Source organism: Diceros bicornis, chromosome 40 (assembly GCF_020826845.1).
Source record: "Diceros bicornis minor isolate mBicDic1 chromosome 40, mDicBic1.mat.cur, whole genome shotgun sequence".
Lineage (NCBI taxonomy): Eukaryota > Metazoa > Chordata > Mammalia > Perissodactyla > Rhinocerotidae > Diceros > Diceros bicornis.
In genome coordinates this window covers 11,036,247-11,061,407 of record NC_080779.1, presented here as the reverse complement: position 1 = coordinate 11,061,407, position 25,161 = coordinate 11,036,247, and the positions used below count along the sequence as shown (strand labels likewise).

The following is a 25,161-nucleotide window of genomic DNA, read 5'->3' as shown; positions in this document are numbered from 1 at the left end:
ATAGGTTGAAGAAAAGGATAATCCAGGCAGCAATAACAGTATACGAAGACAAGGAAGAGGGCCTGCAGGATGAAAAGGCCTGTGGTTGACTATAATGTTGGATTGTGGGATGTATAAAGATAGTGCAGGGTGTGTGAAATATTGACTAGGAGAGAGCCCCAGGGTGACCCCCTGTGCTCTGATCTCTTATCATATTTGTTGATATATTCAATATGCATGGCATTATATACTTATACATTGTATTGTTTTTATATTCTTACTTGTAAATATCTTATGTCTAAAATTTTGTCAACAGTTGGAATTGTAGAAAACATGTTTGGTCCTCCACCTCACAATACTTGCCAGTGGGTTGGTCTTGGCACAGGGATGCTTAACAAATACCGTCAGTGTAAAATCCATGAGATGCTCTGTGTGCCTTCAGGGTCTTAGGTGGGGAATGAGACAATCAGATACTTGTGGTGTAGAAAAGTCATCTGGCCGCAGGATGTGGAATGGACCGGGGGCTTGAGGATGAGGAAAGAGATCAGGACGACAATGCAGTAATTAGGATGCGAAGTAGGGAGGCCCTCAAAAAGACAGTGGCTGTAGAAACGGAGAGGAAGGGATGGTCTTTAAGGCAGCTAATGAGAGACATAAGTGACGAAATGGGGAGCTGACTGTCTGCAGGGGCAAAGGTGATGGAGCAAGGGCTTCATGAGAATGTGACTTGATTTCCCTCTTAAGTGCCTGACTGGATGCAATGTCATTGGTTAAATAAGGGAAACAAAATTAAAGGACTCAATTTTTGTTTGTTTGTTTGTTGGTGGAGAGGGAAGTGAGGTAAGGTAAGTTTGGAACAAGCTGAGGTTTAAGTGACTGTGATCGACTGCATGGGCTTTAAAGGTGGGTTTTGCATGAGTGCGGAAGAGTTCCACCCTCTTCTCTCCTCTTCTCTAATGTGCCTCTCGGATCCCTGTAAGATGGGAAAGCAGAAAAGAGGAAGGGGAAGGGGACTAGCAGGCTGGACCTGGCATGTTAAGCACTTGATCTTGTTTAAAGCCCCCGCAACACTCCCAGATCCTGCGGCAGATGGGATGCTGAGGCCCAGAGATGCCAGCCAGCTTGGCCAAGGCCCCATCTGCTTAACTTTGAAAGATCTCTTGTACACTCATCTCCTGGGATCTTAGTGGCCAGAACTGTTTTATTTGCAAACATCTAAATGTGGATCTCTGTTCTTCCATAGGCTTCCATCTTTACCACAGATTGCCAGGCCTCATGCCGGAAAGCTGCCTCCTTATCACCGTTGGGGCTCTGGTGGGTGCCATCATCTTTGGCACCGACCACAAATCACCTCCGGTCATGGATTCGAGCATCTACTTCTTATATCTCCTTCCACCCATTGTCCTGGAGGGCGGTTACTTTATGCCCACCCGGCCCTTCTTTGAGAACATCGGCTCCATCCTGTGGTGGGCATGTCTGGGGGCCCTGATCAACGCCTTTGGCATTGGCCTCTCCCTCTACCTCATCTGCCAGATCAAGGCCTTTGGCCTCAGCGACGTCAACCTGCTTCAGAACCTGCTGTTTGGCAGCCTGATCTCAGCCGTGGACCCGGTGGCTGTGCTGGCTGTGTTCGAGGAGGCGCGTGTGAACGAGCCGCTCTATATGATGATCTTTGGGGAGGCCCTTCTCAATGATGGCATTACTGTGGTGAGATGTCAATGACGCGTCCCCAGGGAGATGAGGGGTCTGGGGTGTGCCTGGGGATAGGAGTCTGTCCTCAGAACTAATGGAAAAGGCTGAGCAGGACTGGGCCACAGCAGGATGGAGATAGGCTTTGGTCAGCGCAGTGTGGCCCAAGTTCTGGCGATTTCCCTTAGGATCTGTGTTGTGTGCATAATTGCTCACTAACACTGTTTGTCATTCACTAGCCAACTAGCTTCTTTAAAGAGAGAAAAAGAAGAGAGAACATATAATTCTTTAGTTAAATTCCGTCTTTCAGTTAGCAAGCAGAAGCTGTTGCTAAAGGCTCTTCTGGGTTTTCATACTAGGACGAGCAGTACTTATGTTTTTATTTTCTCACATTCAGCAGACCTCACTCTCATTCCCTTTATATGCTTTTTTTTTTCAATGTGATACATTAGATGATGAAGTTAAATAAAAGATAGGGGTAGGAAGAGAGATGACAGGATTTGCAAAAATGCATTAGCTTGTACATCAGTCTCGATTGCATGGCTCATACAGAAAACGTGAAAGAGGCATTTTTGCTTAGGAGTCCTTCTGGAGAGAAGTCAAGAACGACTTACAGGCTAGATCAACAGGTAACATTAAAGGCCCAAGAAATGTCTTTGGCTGGAGACGCTGGAATTTTCCTGATTAGTCATCTCATTGCTCAGTTTCTTTACCTTACTACAAACCTTCACCAAGTGTTAGTCCATGAGACTTTTTAGATATACTTTGATATACTTTTCTTATTTTAAAATTTATATCACATCACATAAGTAATACTAGAATGCATTTTCAATGTAAAAGACTCACACAGTACAAAATTGTACAGCATAAGAACACAAAAGCCGCCGTTGTCCCGCTCCTCACTCTCTATGCAAGAGGTGACCCCTTTGTTCAGTTGGGGGTTTTCCCTCCTCATCTTTATTATATGCACACGCATATATATATACGCAGATGTAGATTATATTACTTTACATAAATTGGATGGGATTATATTATCTGTGTTGCTTGGATGTATCAAGTCTTGGAATTCTTTCTAGGTCTTTTCAGCTGTTGCATAGTATTTCACAGATTACGTTTACAATAATTTATTTAACCATTTCCTGATGGATTGATATTCAGGTTATTGGCAATATTTCACTTTTAAAACAATGTTGTAATGGAAAGTCTTGTTTATGTGTGCATCTCTTTTTGAATTTGTGAATATTTTTATGGGATATATTCTTTGAAGTGAAATTTCTGGGTTAAAAAGCAGGTATATTTAAAAATTTGAAGGTTGCTTCTGTTTTAATCACCTCCTTTTCACCCAATTGATGAAGGAGGGATTCTGAGCTAGGGTTATGGAGTGACACCTGACACTAGACAGATGGATCAATAACAGTTTGTTAATCACGTACACTCCCAGCCCGGGAAGGAGGACACCACACCCATGCGGAGCCACATGGGGGCTGCACTCAGGAACAGAGGGAACAACCAGTGGTTTGGGAGGCAGGTTTTGCAGTATTAAGAGGATGGGGTGCTTCCTGGTTCCCACGGGATGACGTGATTGGCTTGCTTGACTAATTCCAGGGACTGGCAGGGGGCTCACACACAATACTCAGGGATAAGCAGGAACTGTACCTGGTCCCCTTGATAAGGAGCGTAATTTGGCTGGAGGACTTTATCCATGGGGTCAGACTGGGGAGGGGAGCTTGCAGTTAGGCCATTCAAGACCCTCACAGTTTTACCAAATGTCAAGGTAGCAAGTATTATTGGACCTGAATTTTAGTCCTTACATCACAGCTGCCAAGATTTTCCAGAAAGTCTTTATGGGCTTACATTTCCATAGACAGTGTATTGAGTGCAGTTTTCCTTGTACTGTCAACAAGAGATATTGTTTTCTTAATATTTTCCAATCTAATGAACAAAAAAAGGATTACTCATGTTTGTTTTAATTAGCATGATGATTGCAAGCATCTTTTCAATGATTGTGGATCATTAGTGTTTCTCACACTGTAAATTGGAAGTTCATGTCCTGTGAGGGTTGCTAGACTTAAAAAAAATACAGGACACCCACTTAAATTTCAATTTCGTATAAACAATGAATAATTTTGTCATAAGTATGTCCCAATTATTGTATACAAATATTGTGTCTTGTCCATTTTTCCTTAGAATGACACGTTGATTTGTAGAAACTCATTAAATTATCTAAACTTTTGAATATTACGTAAAATGCAAATATTTTCTTCCATTCTGTCACTTAAAATTTTTTAGATTATGGTGTCTTTTATCATATACAGTTTTAAATTTTTATGATGCCAAACCCACTAACACACTCTTTTATTGCCTCTGGGTGTGATATTTTGCTTTTGGAGATTGTGCCTAACCAAAGAACCTGCAAATATTATGTTTCTTATTTCCCCCGTTTTACAGTTAATTAGTTAATTCATCTGGCACACAATATTTTATCATGAGGGTTTTATGCAAAAATAGATAGTACAGAGGGGAAAAGGCTCTTGAAAAGTAATCCAAGACATCCAGGGTAGGTTGACCAAGTGAAGGAGGCCTGTACTTGAAGACAGAAGTCAATCTGTCTGTTCACGATGAGAATCTCTAACTGTTGAGCAAGATACTAGAGTCATGAGGCCTGCACGTACTTTCTTCACCAAAGGCCAAGTTGTCGGGAAGTTGCCAGGGGCGCCTAGATTCCAGACTGCCATGGGTTCAGATATTTAGTTTCTCAGAGTGTGACCCTCAAGCACGTGCCTCAGAATCACCCTGATGAGCTTGGTGAGTATTCAGATGTCCAAACCCCATCCCAGACCGACTGACCCAGATTCTCTGGGACTCAAGCCTAGGAATCTGTATTTTTTTTTCTTTTTGTGAGGAAGATCAGCCCTGATCTAACATCCAATGCCAAGCCTCCTCTTTTTTGCTGAGGAAGACTGGCCCTGGGCTAACATTCGTGCCCATCTTCCTGTACTTTATATGGGACGCCGCCACAGCATGGCTTGACAAGCAGTGCGTCGGTGTGCGCCTGGGATCTGAACCAGGGAACCCCGGGCTGCCGAAGCAGAGCGTGCGCACTTAGCTGCTGTGCCACTGGGCCGGCCCCCCTGGAATCTGTATTTTTAACAAACACCTCTGATGACTGCTGACATTTGAGAACCACTGGTTTATTGCCTTTAGGTTGAGAGAAGCCGATGTATCTTGATCTAAATGATGATACAGCTAGAACAAGGACTGCACCCCTCTCCTTAGACTGGGCTAGATTAGGTCCAGGGGGATTAGATTAGGAAATCCAAAACTTTTGGTTTTGTTACAATGGAGTAAGTGTCCTTGGCTGGACATCTGTTCCATCTCCTAAGGCAGCCCCTCTGAGCCATGATGCTTTCATTTCATAGTTCATCTCCCAGACACAATCTTATTTCACTAATATCCAAGTTCTTTGAGGTTTTTTACTTACTGTAACGCCTACTACTGGCAATGCCATTGAGAGTGTTTATCTGTGATAACATCAGGGCCACCTCCTGGCAGCCCATTCTGAGGTAATTATTCACCCTGTCCTTCACAAATTATTAGAGAAGTCTAGAAATGACTTTCTAAATACCAACTCTTTAATTTTCACAGAACACATTGTTTCTTCATTGGGAACTCTATGATACAATCTACAAAAATTCTTTCTGCGAAATAGTGTTTATTAATTACCAATGAAAGCATTTGACTCTGCTGTCTCCTTGGTGCTGCGGCTGAGCTTGCGAATCTGACCTCACCCGGATTTTGCCTAGATTTTACATCTAGAGCCAAACAAAGCTTGGTTTCTGGTTGGGGTTTGTTTGCTAGCAGCATTTGTTTGACTTTCCCAAAGTTTAATTGCTTCCACTTGGACGTTTTTTGAAAGGATAATTTCAAAATAAAATTATAATATTCAAGTGTCCAGAGTATCTGCTGAGGACATTGCTGTGACCTCCAGTGGGCGAAGTTTCTGTTGTGTTGGCTCCAGGGGGGTTGCCCACACGTCACTCCTGGGTCACTCCGTGGTCACCCACAGCACAGTGAGTATTAAGTGTGTGCTGGGGCACTTCCGCGTCCCTATGTGAAACCAGAGACGCTCCAGGGCTAGATTTAGAAAGCAGCTTGAAAGCAACTGGTATTTAATGCAGTCCAGTTGTATTTTGAGCCAAAGGCCTTGAACTCACCCTTTCATTGAGGAAGGAGCCTTCTTAGGGGCAAGAGTCGCAAGCAAAGTCTTTCAGTGGAAAGTGTGAGTCATCTAGAAAGTGATCTATGATTAGTGGGTTACATGTGACAACTGTACAGATCTTTAACCACTAAAGAGCTGCCTTCTCACTGAAAAGAAGGAGTTGCTCCAGAACTGCTGTGATAGCAATGAATCTGATTCTCTAGGTCTCTTGTCCCCCTGATTTCTCCCTTTCGCTGCATGTTTTAGGTTGTGGCTCTTATCACCAGAACATACCGTTAATGGTAGGCACAGAGAACAGAGAGCAAACCAAATAGTTTTAAAATGATAACTAGTATCCACAGTTGAATCTCATGGCTAAAATCACAGCAAGAAGAGAGGTACAGCTACTATATCCTAGTATACTAGGTCCTGTATGGGATCACTTTTACATTTATTATTTTATTAAATCCTTAGATTTTTCTATGAGGTATGAATTAATACCCACATTTCACAGAGGAAGAAAATAAGGCAAAGGAAGTTAAAATAAACTGAACAAGGGCATACTGCCTGGTCAGTCACAGACTGGACATGGGTGCTCAGGTCTGTCTCATTCCAATCTCTTTCCTTTTATTTCTCCCTTTTGAATTTCCAACTCATGGAGCTGGGAGGGACAGGAGAGAACCCATGTGTTACCAATAAGGAGACTGGGCTTATGCCCAGTTAGTAGTGAAGCCAGTGCTCCTCCAAATCAGAGCTAGCTTGATTGGCTGAGTCCAATGTGTGGCTCCAGGAAAGAATCTGATCATCTCTGTGCTTCATTTCTGTCCAGTTGGGGTGATGATATTGTTTAGCTCATAGGGTCACTGGAAAACTCATATTCAGCTCTTAGTACAGTGAGTGCCTAGCACGTAGTGAGTACTCCACGAATGCTGGCTGTTATCCTTATATTACACCAACTTACGAACATGGCATGATGGTTGGTTGCCTTAAGAGGCAGTTGGTTTTAAATGTGGCACTACCTCATTTACTGTAGGCAGATTGTTCATACATTACATTCTTCCTTGGTTTTCCTGGATCAACTTGTTGAATGAGCAACCAGGTGACGCCACCAAGGTTTCTATCATTTCCCATCTCTCGCCATCTCTTTCCTCCTCCCACTCATCTTAGAGGTGCACACATCTCCCCCTCCTCCCACTCATCTGAGAGATCCACACATCTCCCCCTCCTCCCACTCATCTGAGAGATCCACACATCTCCCCCTCCTCCCACTCATCTGAGAGGTCCACACACCTCCCCCCCTCTCCCTCCTCTGAGAGGTCCACACACCTCCCCCCGCCCCCTCCTCTGAGAGATCCAAAAGACCAGGACCGGCCAGAGCTGAGATTTGGATTCAGGCAGCCCGGCTCCAGAGCATCTCTTCTCCTAACTGATACTCTACACTGTTCCTTCACGTCTCCCTCTCGCCCTCCCAGTTTCTTTTCCTCTGGTTCTCTCCTTCCCTTAGTGATATCTTCACTTGGCGTCTTGCTGACGCCGTAGTCCACCCCCTAGGACTACTAGAATGAGAGAATGGTAGAGAGAGGTCGACTAAAATTTCTGAGCACAGACCTTGGGCCAACCAGTCACATTGAAGGGTGCTGTATGTACTTTTCCTTATTCGAGCCTCATAACAACCTAATGTGGCGGGGACTGTCGTCCCTATTCTGTGAAGGGACAGTATGTAGTGGTCAAGAGCAGAGACCCCTGGACCTGACGTGTGGGCTCACGTCTCTGTACTGGCACTTCTTGGGCCTTGGAGCCTCTCAAATGTGTTACCAGATCTCCATGTGCTTAAGTTTCCTCATTGTTGTTTTTATTATAAAGACACAGGCTGTCAAAGAAGTAATTTATTTATTAAATATAGTTTATTCTTTGTGGCTCGATATCCAGAAGATATGGTGAAGAGTTATCCTCGGGCTGCTTTTCCCAGACAGCAATCAATAGCAATGGTTTCTTAGCAGAGACCTTTTACCTTTCATTCAATTTGTCCTTCTATTTATTATGCCTTCTTGTTGCTGGCCTTAGATCCTAAATTTCTTGATCCCTCATGCTAGAATTCCTTTGCCCTGTACTCCTCTCATCTTTCCATCCCTTTAGCAGCCTGACTTTGCTAATTAGCTGCTGTTGATCCTCGTGATTTCTCTCCTAGCAGCTCCTGCCATCATCACAGGACCCAGCACGTAGCCCTGAGTGTTGCCGGGGGTGCAGAGTAAATGACTGTAATGCAGGAGAGAATGCTTCAGAGACAGTGAATAAATGAATGAGGGAGGGAGTGATGGGGCTGAGGAGAGGCTGTGCAGAGGCTGTGCTGGCCCTGGGGCCCACCTGCAAATCCTGCCCGTCTTGGTGACCACAGCCCTCCTCCCAAGAGTGACACTCCATTGGAATTTGTATTTGTCAGGGAGGCTGTGAGCAAACTGGGGTGTTCTCCCTCCTACAAAGTGCCACCGGCGAACTTCAGAATTGCTCCCTGAGCCTACATGCTAGAGGTACGATGAAACCAGGGGCAGGCGTGCTGGGAGAGAAGAGTCCCAGTCTCCTTCCTTCCCACACCTTCATGGAGCACCTGTCCACGCCTGTGCTGTCCTGGGCACTGGGCATGTGAAGGTGAACTGTGTGCCTCTGACCCATCAGGTGACCACTCAATGGCAGAGGGACAATCATGGCCCCCGCTAGCTGTGAGAATGAGATGGCGAGTTCAAACCAAGCTAGGACCATAGGGAGCAGCACAGAGGAAGCTGTGATTCATTTGGGAAAGATTTAAAAAAACTTTCATTTGGGGGTGAATTTTTCTTCGTGATTCTCTCTGGTTTATATTTTCCTGCCTTAAAGGGGTCCAATAACATCCCATTCAAGAGGCAGTCACGTGTAGCCAGGAGCCTGGACAGAGCGGCCATATGCCTTAGTTCAAGTCCTGACTTCACTACTTGCACACTGTGTGACTTCATGTGAGTTCTTAACTCCTCTGGGCCTCAGTTTCTTGTCTGTAAAATGGAGATCAGGTTGTGTGAGGGTGAAAATGAGTTGATACACATAAGCATTTAAAATAGTGCCTGGCACAGGGTGAGTACAGAGTGTTTGATGTTTGTGATATTATGATTTATAATCAGAAATATATATTTAGTCTTCATCCCCATTCAGGGCACAGAGCTCATAAAACCCTTGGAATTTCCTATGTGATGAGAATGATAAAAGTGTCTTTTGTTATGTTAATGAAGTTACTTTTGGAAAGCCCCTAGGTTACCTAAGGATGGGGGCTGGTTGCCATGGAGCCAACCATGAGATTAGAGGGTTGGAACTTTCAATTCCCCCCATGACCTCCTGGGAGGGGAGAGGGGCTGGAGGTTGAGTTTAATCACCAATGACCAATGATTTAATCAATCATGCCTACGTAATGAAGCCTCAATAAAAACCCAAACTGACTGAGTTCGGAGAACTTCTTGGTTGGTGAACAGGTGGAGAGGAGAGGGGCACCTGGAGAGGGTGTGGCATCTCCACGGCCTTTCCCCATATTTTGCCCTACACATCTCTTCAAGCTGGCCGTTCCCGAGTTATGTCCTTTTACAGTAAACCAGTAATCTGGTAAGTAAAGTGTTTCTCTGAGTTCTGTGAGCTGCTCTAGCTACTTAATTGAAGCCAAGGAGGGGGTCATTGGAACCTCTGTTCTATAGCCAGTTGGTCAGAATCACAGGTGACAACCTGGACTTGCGATTGGCATCTGAAGTGGGCAGAAGAGTCTTGAAGGACTGAGCCCTTAACCTGTGGAATTGAGTTAATTGCTTGGTGGTGTTGGGAACAAAACACACACAACGGAATTGGTGTCGGAATCAGTTAATAATAGTGTTATTAACAGAAGTTTTTCTACCTGGGCGTTTCTGAGCCACAGAGCTCTCCTCACGTCCTAAGTGGTGCCACATTCGTATTGTCCATCTGTCTGGACTTTGCAGTCTCAGCTTTTCCTGGAGAAGGGCTGTACACAAACTTGAACAGACTCTTTAGCGGGGAGCGGGAGGCAAATTTTTCTTGTCCTCTTTGTGTCTCCTTATTTCCTTTCATTTTATTGAGGTTCCTAGGATAGGAGGTGAGAGGCCCCAGGTACCTTTACACGTAGACAGTTTCTTCTGGCCAAGAATGTAGGGAGCTCAGGGTATGAAGAGGATGTGAACCTTACAAGTTGTGTGACCTTGAGCAGGTGACTCAATCCTTTTGTGCCTCTGCTTCTCCACGTGGAAAATGAGAATGATTGATCTGACCTCAGAGAGTGGTTTTGAGGATGATATGTAATAAGACACGTGGACGCCTGGCACACGGTAGGTGATGAGAAATGCCTTCCTGTATTTGAAAGGAGGTTCCACACAAGAGAGGCAATCTGGGTGGTGTCTGTGGGCATAGAAATGGGGACAAGGCCTAAACCTCAGAGAGGGCCATGCAGCCTTGGTTGGGTGGCTTCAGGTGACAAGGGAGTGAACTTCGCCCCTGGCAATGGCTCAGAAAGTGCACCTGAGCTGTGCAATGTCTCTCTCAGGGCTGCTTCTTACCCGCCATGGGGGAGGGCAGGTTCCGATGCCCACTCAGAACCCAGGCATTTGTTTCAGACATACACTCTCATCAAAGCATTTGGAGGTTTGCCTGGTGAGCTTCTCCTCAGCCCACAGCTGCTATCGGCAGTGAGATAGGGTGCTGGCTGTGGGGCCCCACTGTGTGTGTGTGTGTGTGTGTGTGCATGTGGCAACACACACAAATAGCTTGGGATGACACTTGAACCAGGTTGGGGAGGTGGGAGGAGATGGGAGAAATGAGGGGCAGAGGGCAGCTCATGTCAATCCCAGCAAACAAGGATGTTGAGGGCTCGGAGGTTCCCCAACATGGAGAAGGCAAATTTGATACTTAAACTTCCCCAACTGAATGACGCCTTTACCTCCTGCATGTCTGGGGTCTAAGCTGTAGATGCTGTTAACCAGCAGCTTGAAATATGTGTTCCTTAGGCGTGTGTTAATAATTCAGAGGCATGCTGAAACAATGCAGGGTCAGAGAGGAACACTTCAACAATTATTTCATTGGAATTCCTCAAATTTTACTCATAAACACTTGTTTGGTTCATTTTCTTCTGGTTGAAGAAACAGAGTGATTGAAGTTTGAATTGTACAAATTGCTTTTTAACCAGCCTACGCTGTGAGCCACTTACAGGGGGTTAGAACTCACTCCAGTTCACAGGGGCAGGGAAAAAAGACAAAGGCTCACTGGTATCAGGTTGTCCTTCCTTTGTCAGAAGGTAGGTTGAGTAGCTATTGAAATAGATTTGGAAAAGAAACACTTAGGGAGAAAAGCAAACTCTTTAAATCTTTAGGGAATAATCAGAATGAGCACAGAATAGCCTATAGAAGCAGTTCTTTCAAAGCCGTAACAACCATGCACTGTGCACCAACTGCGCTAAGTGCCAGGGATGCAGAAGAAAACAAACATTGTCCCTCCTTTTAAGGAGCCACTAGCAATGAACATTTGACATATTTCTTTTCATTTGTAAATTATTCTTCTTACTCAAAACCACAGACCTACCTATTCTTCTGTATTTTCTTATAGCCCTTTTAAGCCATAGAAATTTCCTGGGAGATTACATAGTACATTATGTAGAAATCCACATTATCTAGAAATCACTGACTTGGGAGAAAAGCCTAGAACTCCAAACACAGCCAAGAGAGCTTCCTAGTTCCGTGGTTTTCAACCGATCCGCCACCCCCAACCACACATCTGAGTGCATTGTCAAGAGTGTGTTGGGTGTGTTGGGTTGTGAAACGGAAAATGTATGCTCGGTATCATGCGAAAAGTCCCATGAGCTGGCTGGCTGAAAGAGCCGGTTGACAATGATTATGTAAAATGAACAGTATCCAGCAGAACCTGTTGTGCAAACCCACTCTGTAACTTTACATCCAGGTGATGAGTTGGAGAGGAAGCCATTGATCCAGGCTCTGGGCTATGGTTATCCACACTTCACTCCTTTCCACCCAGGATCAGCCTTGGTCATTAGCGAGTATTAGACTAACAGTATGGGAGAAAATTGAGAGATCTTGAAATCCAGCTTCTTTATTTAAAAGTAAATTTCAGTCCTGTTTGATTGAGCCAGAGTTCCCCTGAATCTGAATCATTCATTTATTCATCCTTCATTCATTCATTCACAAAAAAATATTACTGAGCAACTACTTTCTGTCAGAAACTGCTCTTTCCTCTATGCCAGAGTGACCTCAGAAGAAGCAAATCACTGAGCTAGTCTTCAGCGAACTTAATTCCTACTGATCACAAGTGATGTATGCTTTTAGAGTTAAAAAGTTTTGAGGTTGGGCCAGCCCTGGTGGTCTAGTGGTTAAGTATAGCGTGCTCGGCTTCAGTGGCCCAGGTTCAGTTCCCAGGCATGGACCTACACTGCTCTGTTAGCAGACATGCTGTATTGGCGGTCCACATACTTAAAAATAGAGGAAGATAGGCACAGATGTTAGCTCAGGGTGAATCTTCCTCAGCCAAAAAAAAAAAAAGTTTTGAGGTTAAATAGCCTTCGAATTACTTTTCCTGTCATGAAGATGTACTAACACCAGATGGTGAAAGATAGTTCTGTGAGCATTTGCTCCAAGTTGGTGTGGGGAGCGAGGGAGGGGAGAGATTGCTAGGCTAGGGCAGTTCCTTGGACAATGTCTTGGGTGAGAACAGGTGTTGGTGAGGGTGGGTAATTACTATCAGGTTAGTTTTAAACCGCTGGGTTTGACATACCTACAGACTACTGAAAATAATTTTTCAGTAGTTTTAGAAACAGGAGTCAGGGGCCTGGGAGAGAGATCGAATGGAAATGCATATTTGGGAGCCATTGGCAGGTAGGTGGTCATTGCAGCTCCGAAATATGGCAGTCGTCTCCCCACTATTCTTCAAGTTGAGAAGAATTTTCGAACTTTTTATATTGAAAAGGATTTCTTTAAAGAAACGTCTTTGCTGTGCCCTAAATCAATAAAATCCTGCCACTCACACTTCTCTCCTTTTAGTGAATTTTCTGACGACGACGGTTCGGGTCCTCTTCCTGGCCTCTGTTCTCTGAGGTTATAAGCAACAAATGTTCAGGGATATCAACCTAGGAGAGCTGGTGAATCCCATGTTTCATTTCCTATCCTGAGATGCGGATCTTCTTCTTCCTTCCTTTAAGAGTGAGGTGAAAGCCTCTTCCCTTCTGTCTTTTAATCTTTATGTGGCGCCTGCTACGTAATCGCTGGTTTTCTTGGTTGATTTTCTTTAACAGTCAGAGCAAGTGCTTGTCAAGGAACTGCTGTATGACAGAGTCGAATGTGTCAATGCCCTTTCAAACAAAATGGAAAATTAACTGGGTTCATTGTTTAATTTCCTGTGTAACGTTGATGAATCCATTTCTTTCTTTCTTTTTTTTTTTTTTTGTGAGGAAGATCAGCCCTGAGTAACATCTGCCAATCCTCCTCTTTTTGCTGAGGAAGACTGGCCCTGGGCTAACATCCATGCCCATCTTCCTCCACTTTATATGGGACGCTGCCACAGCAAGGCTTGACAAGCAGTGCATCAGTGGGTGCCCGGGATCTAAACTGGCGAACCCTGGGCTGCCACAGCAGAGCGCACACACTTAACCACTTGTGCCACTGGCCAGCCCATGAATCCATTTCTTTATGATATTCTCTGTATCTTTCCACTATCTGACATACAGTAAAGATAATTTTTATTGTACTGTGCTGTGACTGTGAACTTTCAATGCTTTTTGCATGTATGTAGAGTCAGTCATTAATTAGGCTTTTTGTTTTTAAGGAACTGAGTTTATGGCAAGCTCAAGTAATGGGAATTAATTAAAAAGATACATAAGGTGATCAGGAAGACATAGATCCTGTATTAGTCCGTTAGGGCTGCCATAACAAAATACCACAGACTGGGTGGCTTAAACAACAGAAATGTATTTTTTCACAGTCTTGGAGGCTGGAAGTCCAAGATCAAAGTGACAGCAGGGTTGGTTTCTGGTGAGACACTCCTGGTGTCTCTTTCTTTTCTTGTAAGGACACCAGTCCTATTGGATTAGGGCCCCACCCTTATGACCTCATTTAACCTTAATTACCTCTTTATGAACTTCAACATATGAATTTTGGGAGGACACCATTCATAGAAAACTCCTCAGGAACCCAGGAAAAGGAAGTGCTTTACAATGAGGTCTCACAAAGGCTATAACTAGAACCAAGTTGGTTTTAGGGATTTCAGATCTTTTCTTACAGTCAGGATGGACGAGGTTATGCTGGGGTAATAAACATCCCTCCAAAACTCAGCGGCCTAAAACAACAAAGGAGTATTTCTTGTTTACACTACTTGTCTTACTCTGGCCAACAGAGGCTTCTATTCATCATGGTTACTCAGGATCCTGGCCTCAGAGAGCAGCCACCGTATTGAGCACTGCTGGTCATTGCACCAGCAGGAAAGAGAGATTTATGGAAGGCCTTACCTCAGCATGCAAACTCCCTGTCCCATAAATGGCATATATCACCTCTGCTCAAAACTCATTCAATTGAAAACTTGGCCGAGCATAGTCATATGGTAGAGGCTGGAATTGCAATCCTATCAGGTGCTTAGAAGGAAAATAAGTATTGGGTAAACAGTGCTAACAACTATCCCATCGTCACTCCAGAGCCCCACAATGGATGCCACTTGGTCACTTGCTCAGATTCCACTGCTTTTTTATAGATCTTTTCATTTCTCTTCCCATTCCAGTTAGCTTCCACATAATCTACTCAGTTGTCTTTCCCCTACTCCTTAGTTTTTATTATTCACTGTTTTTGATGCTCAAAACTTGTACTTCTTTACGGCCCCTCATCATCTCTTAATTTGTCTCATAGTATTTCTCTATTCATCCACATTTAGACAATTCTCTCTGTACTTCTCAGAAAATTGAGTTGCTTTATCTTATAACTGGGCAGAAGCTTTTACCTCAGGCTGCTTCACAGCCCCCAGTCTGTGGACAGTCTTCTCAAGGGTCTGTCTACTCCTATTCTTGAATGGGAGCTCTCATGTTGAAAGCAATGTAGCCACACAAGGCTAATCTGTCCTCAGATGCTACGTCATAGAAGTTACCCTTACAAAGGGCCGTGAGCATGGTGGGGACTATGGTTATCACACTAGAAGGGTTGTTAGTCACAAAATATGCGATCAATTGTCGTTAAGTCCTCAGTTATCAGTGTCGCAGGAATCCAGGAGATTTAATATTGTGAAGACAAATACCTTTCTCACTTCGGTCCTTAAGGATGGTTAAAAGTCAGTATACTTAATGAATCTACAAGGTTATAAGTTTATTTTATGTGAAGTGGCATAATGTTAACCTAAATCCTGTAAAAAGTTAAGAATGTTGTATTGTAGAGTACCAGTGAACATAATGCAAAGAAGTATGGCCAATAATAAAATTAAAATTGAATACTAAAAAGTATTCAAATAATCAAAGTGAATGTGGGAAAGGAACAAAAAAAAAAAGGAGGAAACTAGAAAACAAGTAATAACCTGGTAGATCTAAATTGAACCATATGAATAATTACCTTAAATGTTAATAGACTAAATGCTCCAATTAAAAGCCAGAGATTATCAGAATTGATTATAAAACAAGACCCAAATATATTCTATTTACAAGAAACACGACTTAATTTTAAAGATGCAGATGACTGGAAAGTAAATGGATACAAAAAGATACACCAGGCGAACAGTAAGCATAAGAATGTTGGTGTGGCTATATTAACATCAGTTACAATAGACATAAAGATAAAACTTTTACAAAAGTAAAGAGGAATATTTCATAATGATAAAAAAGTCAATTCATCAAGAATATCTAATAATTATGCATGTATATACACCTAATGATAGGGCCACTAATTACAGGAAGTAAAAACTGACAGATGTAAAGGAAGGAAATGACAATTCCGTGATCATTGCGGGCACTTTAGTACTCTTCTCTTAGGAAATGATAGAACAAGTAGGTAAAATATCAGCAAGATAGTGAGGATCTGAACACCATCAACCACCCTGTATAATTGATAATTATAGAACACTGTGCCCAACATTCCCGTCAAGTGTATATAGTATATTCATCAAAAATGACCATATATTTGACCACAAAAGAAGCCTTAATAAATTTAGAAGGCTTGCGACCAGAGTATATTCTCTGCCCATGACAAAATTAAATTAAAAATAAATTACATTAAAATATCCAGGAAAACCCCAATATTTGGACACTAAACAGCACACATCTAAATAATCCATGATTCAAACAAGAAATTACAGAGGAAATTAGAAAATATCTCTAACAAATGATAGTGAAAATACAACATATCAAAATTTGTGGCATGCAGTTAAAGATGTACTTAGGGGAAACTATATAGCTTAAGTGCTTATATTAAAGAGTTGAAAGATCTAAAATCAACAACATAAGGTTCTACCTGAAGGAACTAGAGAAAGTAGAGCAAAGTAATTCCTAAGTAATAGCAAGGAAATTTTACAGTTAATAAATGACAACAATAAAATAAATAATAAATTATAATAGCTAAGACACTTTATCTGTAGCTTAAGAAACAAATACTTATTCTCCATAAAACCTTTCAAAAATAGAAGAAGAATAAGGATTCTGGTCATAAATTTGGTTTTGGTTGGGATTGGTTTCACGCACACCACCAAGCAATGCTTAGACACCAGGTGGATGTCCTACAATTCAACACAATTCTGACACTATCTACTGGGAGATAGCAACAGATTCCACAGGTTAAGGGCTCAATTCTACAAGACTGCCCCGCCACCCACCTCAGATGCCAATTGAAAATCCAGGTTGTCGCTTGTGCTCCTGACCGACTGGCATTGGATTAGAGGTTCCAATGACCCCCTCCTTGGGTTTGATTAATTTGCTAGAGTGACTCACAGAACTCAGAGCAACATTTTACTGACTAGATCACTGGTTATTATGAAAGGATATAATTCAGGAATGGCTAGATGGAAGAGATACATAGGGCAAGGTATGGGGAAAGGGCACACAGCTTCCATGCCCTCTCTTGCACACCACTCTACCAGTATCTCCACATGTTCACCAACCTGGAAGCTCTCTGAGCCCAGTCCTTTTGTATTTTTGTGGAGGCTTCATTACATAGACCTGATTGATTAAATCATTGGCCATTGGTGATTGATTCAACCTCTAGCCCTTCTCCCTTCCCCAGAAATAAGGGGGCGGAACTGAAAGTTCCAACCCTCTGTTCCTAGTTGGTTCCCTTGGCAACCACTCCCCATCGTTAGGTGGTGCTTTCCAAAAGTCACCTTATTAACATAAACCCAGTTGCGGTGGAAAGGGACTTGTTATGAATAACAAGACGCTCATTGCACCTTTATGGGTCTGAGCCATTTCAGGAACTGAGGACAAGAGACCAATTATTATAGCAAAAGATGCTCCCATCGCTCTTATAGCTCAAAAAATTCCCAGGGTCTTGGGAGCTGTGGGACAGGAACCATGGACAAAGACCAAATACATATGAGAAATATACTTTTGGTCATCTGAATGACCAAATAAATACTTCTTATAAATCACAATATTGCAAGGATTGATCATCTTGCAACTCACATTATGAGGCCATCTTTACCCTGATACCAAAACCAGACAAAGATAATGCAAAGAAAGAAAACTACAGACCAATATCCTTCATGAATACAGACCAAAAATACTTATATTAGTGGGGCCGGCCTGGTGGCATAGTGGTTAATTTCATGCACTCCGCTTCGGTGGCCCAGGGTTTGCAGGTTTGGATCCTGGGTGTGGACCTATGCACCGCTCATCTGGCCATGCTGTGGCAGCATCCCACATACAAAAAGAGGAAGATTGGCAACAGAAGTTAGCTCAGGGCCGATCTTCCCCCCACCCCCAAAAAAAAGAAAAGAAAATATTAGCAAATCAAATTCAGCATTATATAACAAGGAAAATAAGTCATGAACATGTAAGGTACATTCCAGAAATGCAAGTTTCTTTAACATTGAGAAAACCTATCAATGTAATTAACAATGTAAATAGAATAAATGATTGTGTCAATAGATGCGAAAAACCATTTGACAAAATTCAACACTCAGTTATGATAAAAACTCCTGGCAAGGTAGAAAGAGTAAGTAACTTCTTCAACATGGTAAAGGATATTTATGAAAAACCTACAGCTAACATTATACGTACGGACATCCACTCTCAATGTTTCTATTTGTTAGGCAAGGGAACAAAAGCATAAAAACAAGATCACTAAGGAAATAGTGTATGTATCTCTATTTGTGGATGACATGATGGTTTACATAGAAATAATCTTCAGGAATAAAACTACTAGAATTAATAAATTTGGCAAGGTCACAGGATATAAAGTTAATGAACAAAAATTAATAGCACTTTAATATTGTAGTGGCAAACAACTTTAAATACTAGTGGCAAAAGAAAATTTTTAAGTTCCACTTATAAGTATTGTCAAAACAAAAATACTTAGAAGTAAGTACAACAAAGATATGCAAAACCTTTTCACTGAATATTATAGAACATTGCTGATAGGAATTAGAATACCTAAATAATATTATGTTTGTTAATGGAAGACTCAATAGCGTTAAGAGGTCAGTTTTGCCCCAATTGATCTGTAGATTCAATAAAACCCCAATCAAAATCCCAAAAGACTTTTCTGTAGAAATTGACAAGCTGATTCTAAAATCTGTTTGAAAGTTCAAAAGACAGAATACACAAAGCAATTTTTAAAAGGAAGACCAAAGATAGAAGACGCATTTGAAGATTTGCTATAAGGCCACAATAATTACAATAAAGCAATAAAATCACAATATTGATTAAACAATGGAAATGACATCATGGAGGAGAATAGAGAGTCTAGAAACAGACTTATGCATTTATGGTCAATTGATTTTTGGCAAAGGAACCAAGGCAATTCAATGGAAAAGGAAGACATGGCACTGAAATAACTGAATATCCACGTGGAAAATATGAAAATTACCCCTTACCTCAAAGAAAACTCAAAAATTGCCACAAAATGTATCACAGACTAAATGTAAAAGCTAAAATTATAAATCTCCTGGAAAAAAATCTTTATGACCTTGGAGAAGGCAAAGGACAAAAAAGCACAAATGACAGAAGGGAAAAGATAATAAACTGGATTTTATACAAAGAAGAAATTTTGCTCTTCGAAATTCACTATTAAATAAAAAAAAAACACAAGCCACAGAATGGGAGAACGTATTCACTATGCACGTATCTCACAAAAGACTTACATCCAGGATATGTGAAGAGTTTTATTACTCAATAATAGGAATATAAACAACTCAAAAGTGGGTAAAAGATTTGAACAGATACATCATAAACGATGATATATGAGTGGTCAATAGACACGTGAAAATATGCTCAACATCTTTAGTAATCAGGGAAATGAAAATTAAAATCACAATGAAATACACCCATTAGAGTGGCTAGAATTAAAAAGACTGACAATATCAAGTGTTGACAAGGATATGGGATAACTGGAAATCTCATACCTTTCTAGTTGGAACGGAAAATGATCCAATGACTTTGGAAAACAATTTGGCAGTCTCTATAGACTGAATGTTTGTATCCCCCTAAAATTCATATGTTGAAACCTTAACTCCAATGTGATGGTATTTGGACGTGATGCTTTTGGGAGGTGATTAGGTCATGAGAGTGGAGCCCTAATGAGTGGGATTAGTGCTGTTATAAAACAGGCCCCAGAGAGCCCAGAAAAGGGGTAGCTTCTGCCATGTGAGGACGTGACCAGAAGACAGCTGTCTTAGAACTTAGAAAGTGGGCTCTCACTAGACAACGAATCCACCAGCGCCTTGATCTTGGACTTGCCAGCCTCCAGAACTGTGAGAATATAAATTTCTGTTGTTTATAAGCCACCCAGTCTACGATGTTCTGTTATAGTAGCCCAAATGGACTATGACAGCAGTTTCTCAAAATTTTAACATGTATTGAACATACTAGCCATTCCACTCTTAGGTATATACCCAAGAGAAATGAAAACATAAGTCTGTATAAAAGACTTGTACATGAGTGTTCATAGCAGCAATATTCCAATAGCCAAAAACTCGGGAGCAGGGAGCAGGAAACAAATGTCCTTCAACAGGTGAATGGATGAACAAAATGTGCTGTAGCTGTATAATAGAATATTACTCAGGAATAAAAAGGAATGAAGGACTGATACCTACAACAACGTGGGAACTCCCAAAACATGCTGAGTTAAAGAAGCCAGATGCAAAAAAGAGTCCATACTTTATTATTTAACGTGTATAAAACACAACTTAATCTATGGTGGCAATAATAGACCAATGGTTTCCTAGGCTCAGGGTTAGAGGAAGAGATGGACTTCAAAAGAGGAATGAGGAACCTCTCTGGGTTCATGGGATTGTTCTAGATCTTGATGGTGGTGGTGATTTTATGGTGTATGCAATGGTCAAAATTCATTCATTTTAGAGGCAGTTTGTTATATGCAAATTATTCCTCAGTAAAGTTGATAAAGAAAAAAATGTCAGCACATTTGAAATCAACATTCCATCTCTGCTAAGCCTTGGTTGGTGGGCTGGTGTCTTTAGTCATTATTCCGTGTGTTGAAAGGGCTTTACAGACTTTTGCTGTGGTACCTATTAAAGGATTGCTGTTATTATGATCGTGGGTGGCTTAGTGAGCTTGGTAAACGTAACACAAAAGGGCCATTTCCTGAGACACCTCCTCTGAACTGGTTTTTGACAACACCATTTCTGACACGAAATGTGTGGGTGTTTTCCCCACACCAACCCATTCACCAACTGTTGGGACACCAACTGGGTGTCCTACAATGTATTTCAATTCTGACACTACCCAGAATTAGCATAGACCCCACAGGTTAAGGGCTCAGTCCCGCAAGACTGCCCCCACATCAGACACCAATCACAAGTCTTCTGACTGATTGGCTGTAAAGTTGGGAATTCCCACAACCTCCTCAGGTATGATAATTTGTTAGAACGATTCACAGAACTCAGGAAAATGGTTTACTTTTTATTACCGGGTTTGTTATAAAGGATGCAACGCAGGAACAGCCAAATGAAAGAGATGCATAGGGCAAGGTATGGGGGAAGGCGCACAGAGCTTCTATGCCTTCTCCAAGGGTACAACCCTCCCTGCACCAACCTGAAAATTTTCCAAACCCTGTCATTTAGGGTTTTTATGGAGATTCCATTACATAGGCTTGATTGATTAAATCACTGGCCATTGGTTATTGAACTCAATGCCTAGCCCTTCTTCTCTCCCTGGAGGTCAAGATGTGAGGCTGAAAGTTATAACCCTCTAGTCACATGGTTGGTCCTCTGGTAACCAGCCCCCCTCCTGAAGTTATCTAAAGTCCACAAGAGTCACCTCATTAGCATAAACTCGGGTATGCTTGAAAAGGGCTCATCATGAATAACAAAGGATGCTCCTGGCATCCCTATCACTCAGGAAATTAGAAGGTTTTTAGGAACTCTGTGCCAGGAACCAGCGACAAAGACAAAATATGTATTTCTTATTATATCACAATATCACACCTCCACATGAGTGGAGAGGCTAGATGTAATCTTGTTTTCCATTAGCACTGTGGACATGTTTGAGATTCAGCATTGGCTGAATTTTTCCCTCTATTGTGTGAAAAATACACACATTATTGTGATTTGAAATGAGTCCAAAGAAAATCTTTTACAACTGTAATGACATCCAGAGCCTGGTAATTCGAAAGATAAGAACTGTTTTTCATGTAGTCATATGGATTGTGTCTGTAAATGTAGTCTTTTTAATTGTATGTACTACTTTAGCTTCTGGAACTGCCATGGCATCTTCTTGGCAGGGCACAGCGGTGTCCAGGGGCAGGGCTGGCCCAATTGACTTTCCCAGGCCCTTGAGACAGACTGGGTGCCTACTTCATCCGGAGGGCTATGCAAAACAGTTTTAGATTGTGGCAACAACATGCAAATCTTTGAGTCTCAATCATATTTTGAGTTTCCTCTGGATTTGAGAGTCAAATAAACTCCCAGGTCCCACTTACATGACTCAAACCTCCCTTTCCTGGGTCTTGTGGAAGTGTCTGGATCCTCTTCTTGGCTTCACTCCTGGGAATGTGAGCACAGCTCCAAAGGTGTGACACCCACAGCATCTAAGACCCATCTTTGGGTTGCTCTGAGGTTAAGCAGGGGGTGAAATTGGACTAAACAAACCCACTAGTCAGGATACAACCACTAAGGTCCTTTAATTCATTTTGAAACCATTGTCAAATTTGTCACAATTTTCTTTCAAACACTCAGCCAAGATTTTTCTTAAAATATGACTTCACTTTGCTTGAATAAAATAGGCCAGTGTTATAACAGTTTTATAACATATGGTTGATACACAAACAGACAGGTAGATATTGTCCAGGTCGTTCATGTATTAGACACATCTAATGCCCTCTGGGCATTAGATGGGCAAGAGATTTGTAGGGAAAACGCCTGTAAGAGAAAATGGGGAAGGAGCTCAAAGAGAGGGGAGAGCCCTCAGTCCATGGGGCAGATGACCCCACGTAGAGATAGGGACGGAGAGAAACTGGATGGGACTGTCTCACTGCATTTCTAAGAGAGTTTACCAAGCCTACCGGGAGTCTCCAGGTTAAGAACACCCATCAGAGGAGTTCTGCACCTCCCAGGACTGGGCCTGCCTTAGCGCCCCTGCCACACTAGGTCCTGAGCTGAGACCAGCAGGTGGGAATCAAGATGCAGCAGCTATCTGTCAGTTTCACTCCCTGTGGTTGGAGATTTGAGGGGCTCTGACGGCCACAGACACAGAGGTAGTTGACAGATGCCAGATGAGTGGGGAGGCAGGTAGACAGACAGATAGACAGATGGCCAGACAGACAAGCAGGATTAGAAAAGAGATATATATAATACTTATAGTGGCTTTCTCTGCTAGGAATTGTGGGACATTTGTGGGGGTTTTCCGTTGCACTTTTATATTTTCTAAAACTTCTGTACTTCAGCATGTGTATTCTTTAAAAAAACTGGACTGAGATTTAAGCAACTCTTTCTCTCTTCAAGGTAATCCCTTTCCTAATCTCAGAAATTTACAATGCTCACGGTGTGTGTGTATTTGTGTGTGTGTGTGTATGTGTGTCCTTGCTTGGGCCAATTTGCACCAAGCTTTCTGATTCTTCTTAACGCTCCCAAGCTTCTTTTTTTCCCCCAGAAAATGTACTAGAAACATCTCTTTGGGGGGAAGACACAAGCCTGTTTATAACCTTCTGTCCACATCCCCTTATCTAACCATGCTTGTTGGCTACTGCCTACTAATTATATTAAAAAGTGGGAACTAAGCCAGACACTGAAAATATGTCTCCTAGGCTCTCTGACAAAGCATAAAAGATCCATCTTGGGGACAAACCACAGATTAGGACCTTAAGAAATGCAAAATGAAGTTGTGCCCTGAGAGATGTATAACTAAAATCTGCTAGTCTGTAATACAAGTTAATTCCATTGTAAGATCGTTTTGGTTATAGAAGCTGTACTAGATTCAACAGTGTCCCACCCAAAATTCATGCCCGCCTGGAACTTCAGGATGTGATCTTATTTGGAAGTAGTTCTTTGCAGACATAATTCAGATGACCTCACACTGGATTAAGGTGGGCCCTAAATCCAATGACTGGTGTAGTTATAAGAAGGCAATGTGAAGACACAGAGGAGATACACACAGGGAAGACTATATGAAGACAACAGCAGAGACTGGGTGATGTGTCCACAAGCCAAAGAATGCCAGGGATTGCCAACAACCACCAGAAACCAAGAAGAAGCGAGGAAAGATCCTCCCCAAGCACTTTCAGAGGAAGCATGGCCCTGTCAACCCCTTGATTCCAGATTTCTAGCCTCCAGAACAGTGAGAAAATAAATTTCTGTTGAATTAAGCCACCCAGTTTGTGGTACTTTGTTACAGCAGCCATAAAAGGAAACTAATACAGAAGGCGAGGTGACAAAGCTTCTTCAGGGAGGTGCCTGTGGACCAACAGCCTGTGAGCAGACAGGCCATTGCATGACCTCATGTCCCCTCTCCTCCATCAACAAAGTCCGTTAGTGATGAAGCATCCGAGATGAGGATTGGTGACACCTGAGCTACTTTGAGGACTGACTGCAACTCACATTCCAAAGCCAAAAGCCACGCTACGCTGGATAAGATTTTTGATCTCTACACATAAATGGATAGCAAAAATTGTATAAACAGTTTACACAGGGACTCGGGGGCACCCAAGAGCAAAGATGCTTATCTTCACAGACTAGCTGCTTCTATCTGTCGCCTCACTCAACCAAATATGAGGCACTCCTTAGGAAAGAGTGCAAATGAGATGAAGTGGGGCTTTGTTTTAAATGCACCCTGACTGTTGACGATTATGAACATAATAACGCTCCATTTGTAGTTGATTATTTGCTGCCAACCTCTCTGTGGGAAAAAAACATCCTTTCATCGTAATGATAACATCACGGGGAGTCTGCAGAGGCCATGCACAGAGCTGACCTGGAGGGGCCAGGACTGGGATGGGGCTGGGGAAGGATTGGCGACAGTTGTCTGCAGATTGCAGAGCACGGCTGAGGGACCAGCATGTTCACAAAGTAGCACGCAGTTCCGGTGAGCTCTGAGGGTGAAGCCACAGCCAGAATGTAAACGCTGTCAGGGCACCCTGAAGAACAGAGGTGCCACTGAGTGTCTCAGTAAAGAAAGACAGATCGGGAATGGAGAGGGCAGAGGCGAGCACGCGGCTCAGGCCTGGGGAAGTCTGGAAGGTTGCAGAGTGGAGGATTGTGTCCAGAGGCAAGGAGAGAGCAGAGTGTGAGCTGGGGGATGAACAGGATAGACACCTAACCCCTCTGGCGGGTCCATGGCACTCCTGCGGTTCTACAGCACATGGAATATACTCATTGATGCTATTTCCTTGAGTTTTAGTTTCTGCCCCTGCTCTGATGTTTTCGTTTGTCCTGGTGTGTGCTGTGGTTTAGCAGGACTCTTCAGGGCTGGGTATTCTCAGAGGTCTTCATTTTCTGCAAAGATCTTACTTTACGTGTTTTATGTGTCTCATTTACTGTGTGGAAGCTGCCACTTTTCAGAAGTTTGGTCTAAGTTCTGCGCTGCCGAGTGACATGGGATAGTGATAAATAGTTCACTGCAACTTCAATATAAATGCGGAAATGAG

The 25,161-nt window shown here is 42.5% G+C and overlaps 1 protein-coding gene across 1 annotated transcript in view; it reads left to right on the top strand.

Annotated features, from left to right (window-relative positions):
* SLC9A4 (solute carrier family 9 member A4) overlaps nt 1–25,161 on the top strand; it is a 61,749-nt gene that overhangs the window by 3,644 nt on the left and 32,944 nt on the right. The window contains exon 2 of the mRNA XM_058534382.1: nt 1,223–1,686. Coding sequence (XP_058390365.1) covers nt 1,223–1,686 — 464 coding nt within the window. The remainder of the gene's footprint in view (nt 1–1,222; nt 1,687–25,161) is intronic.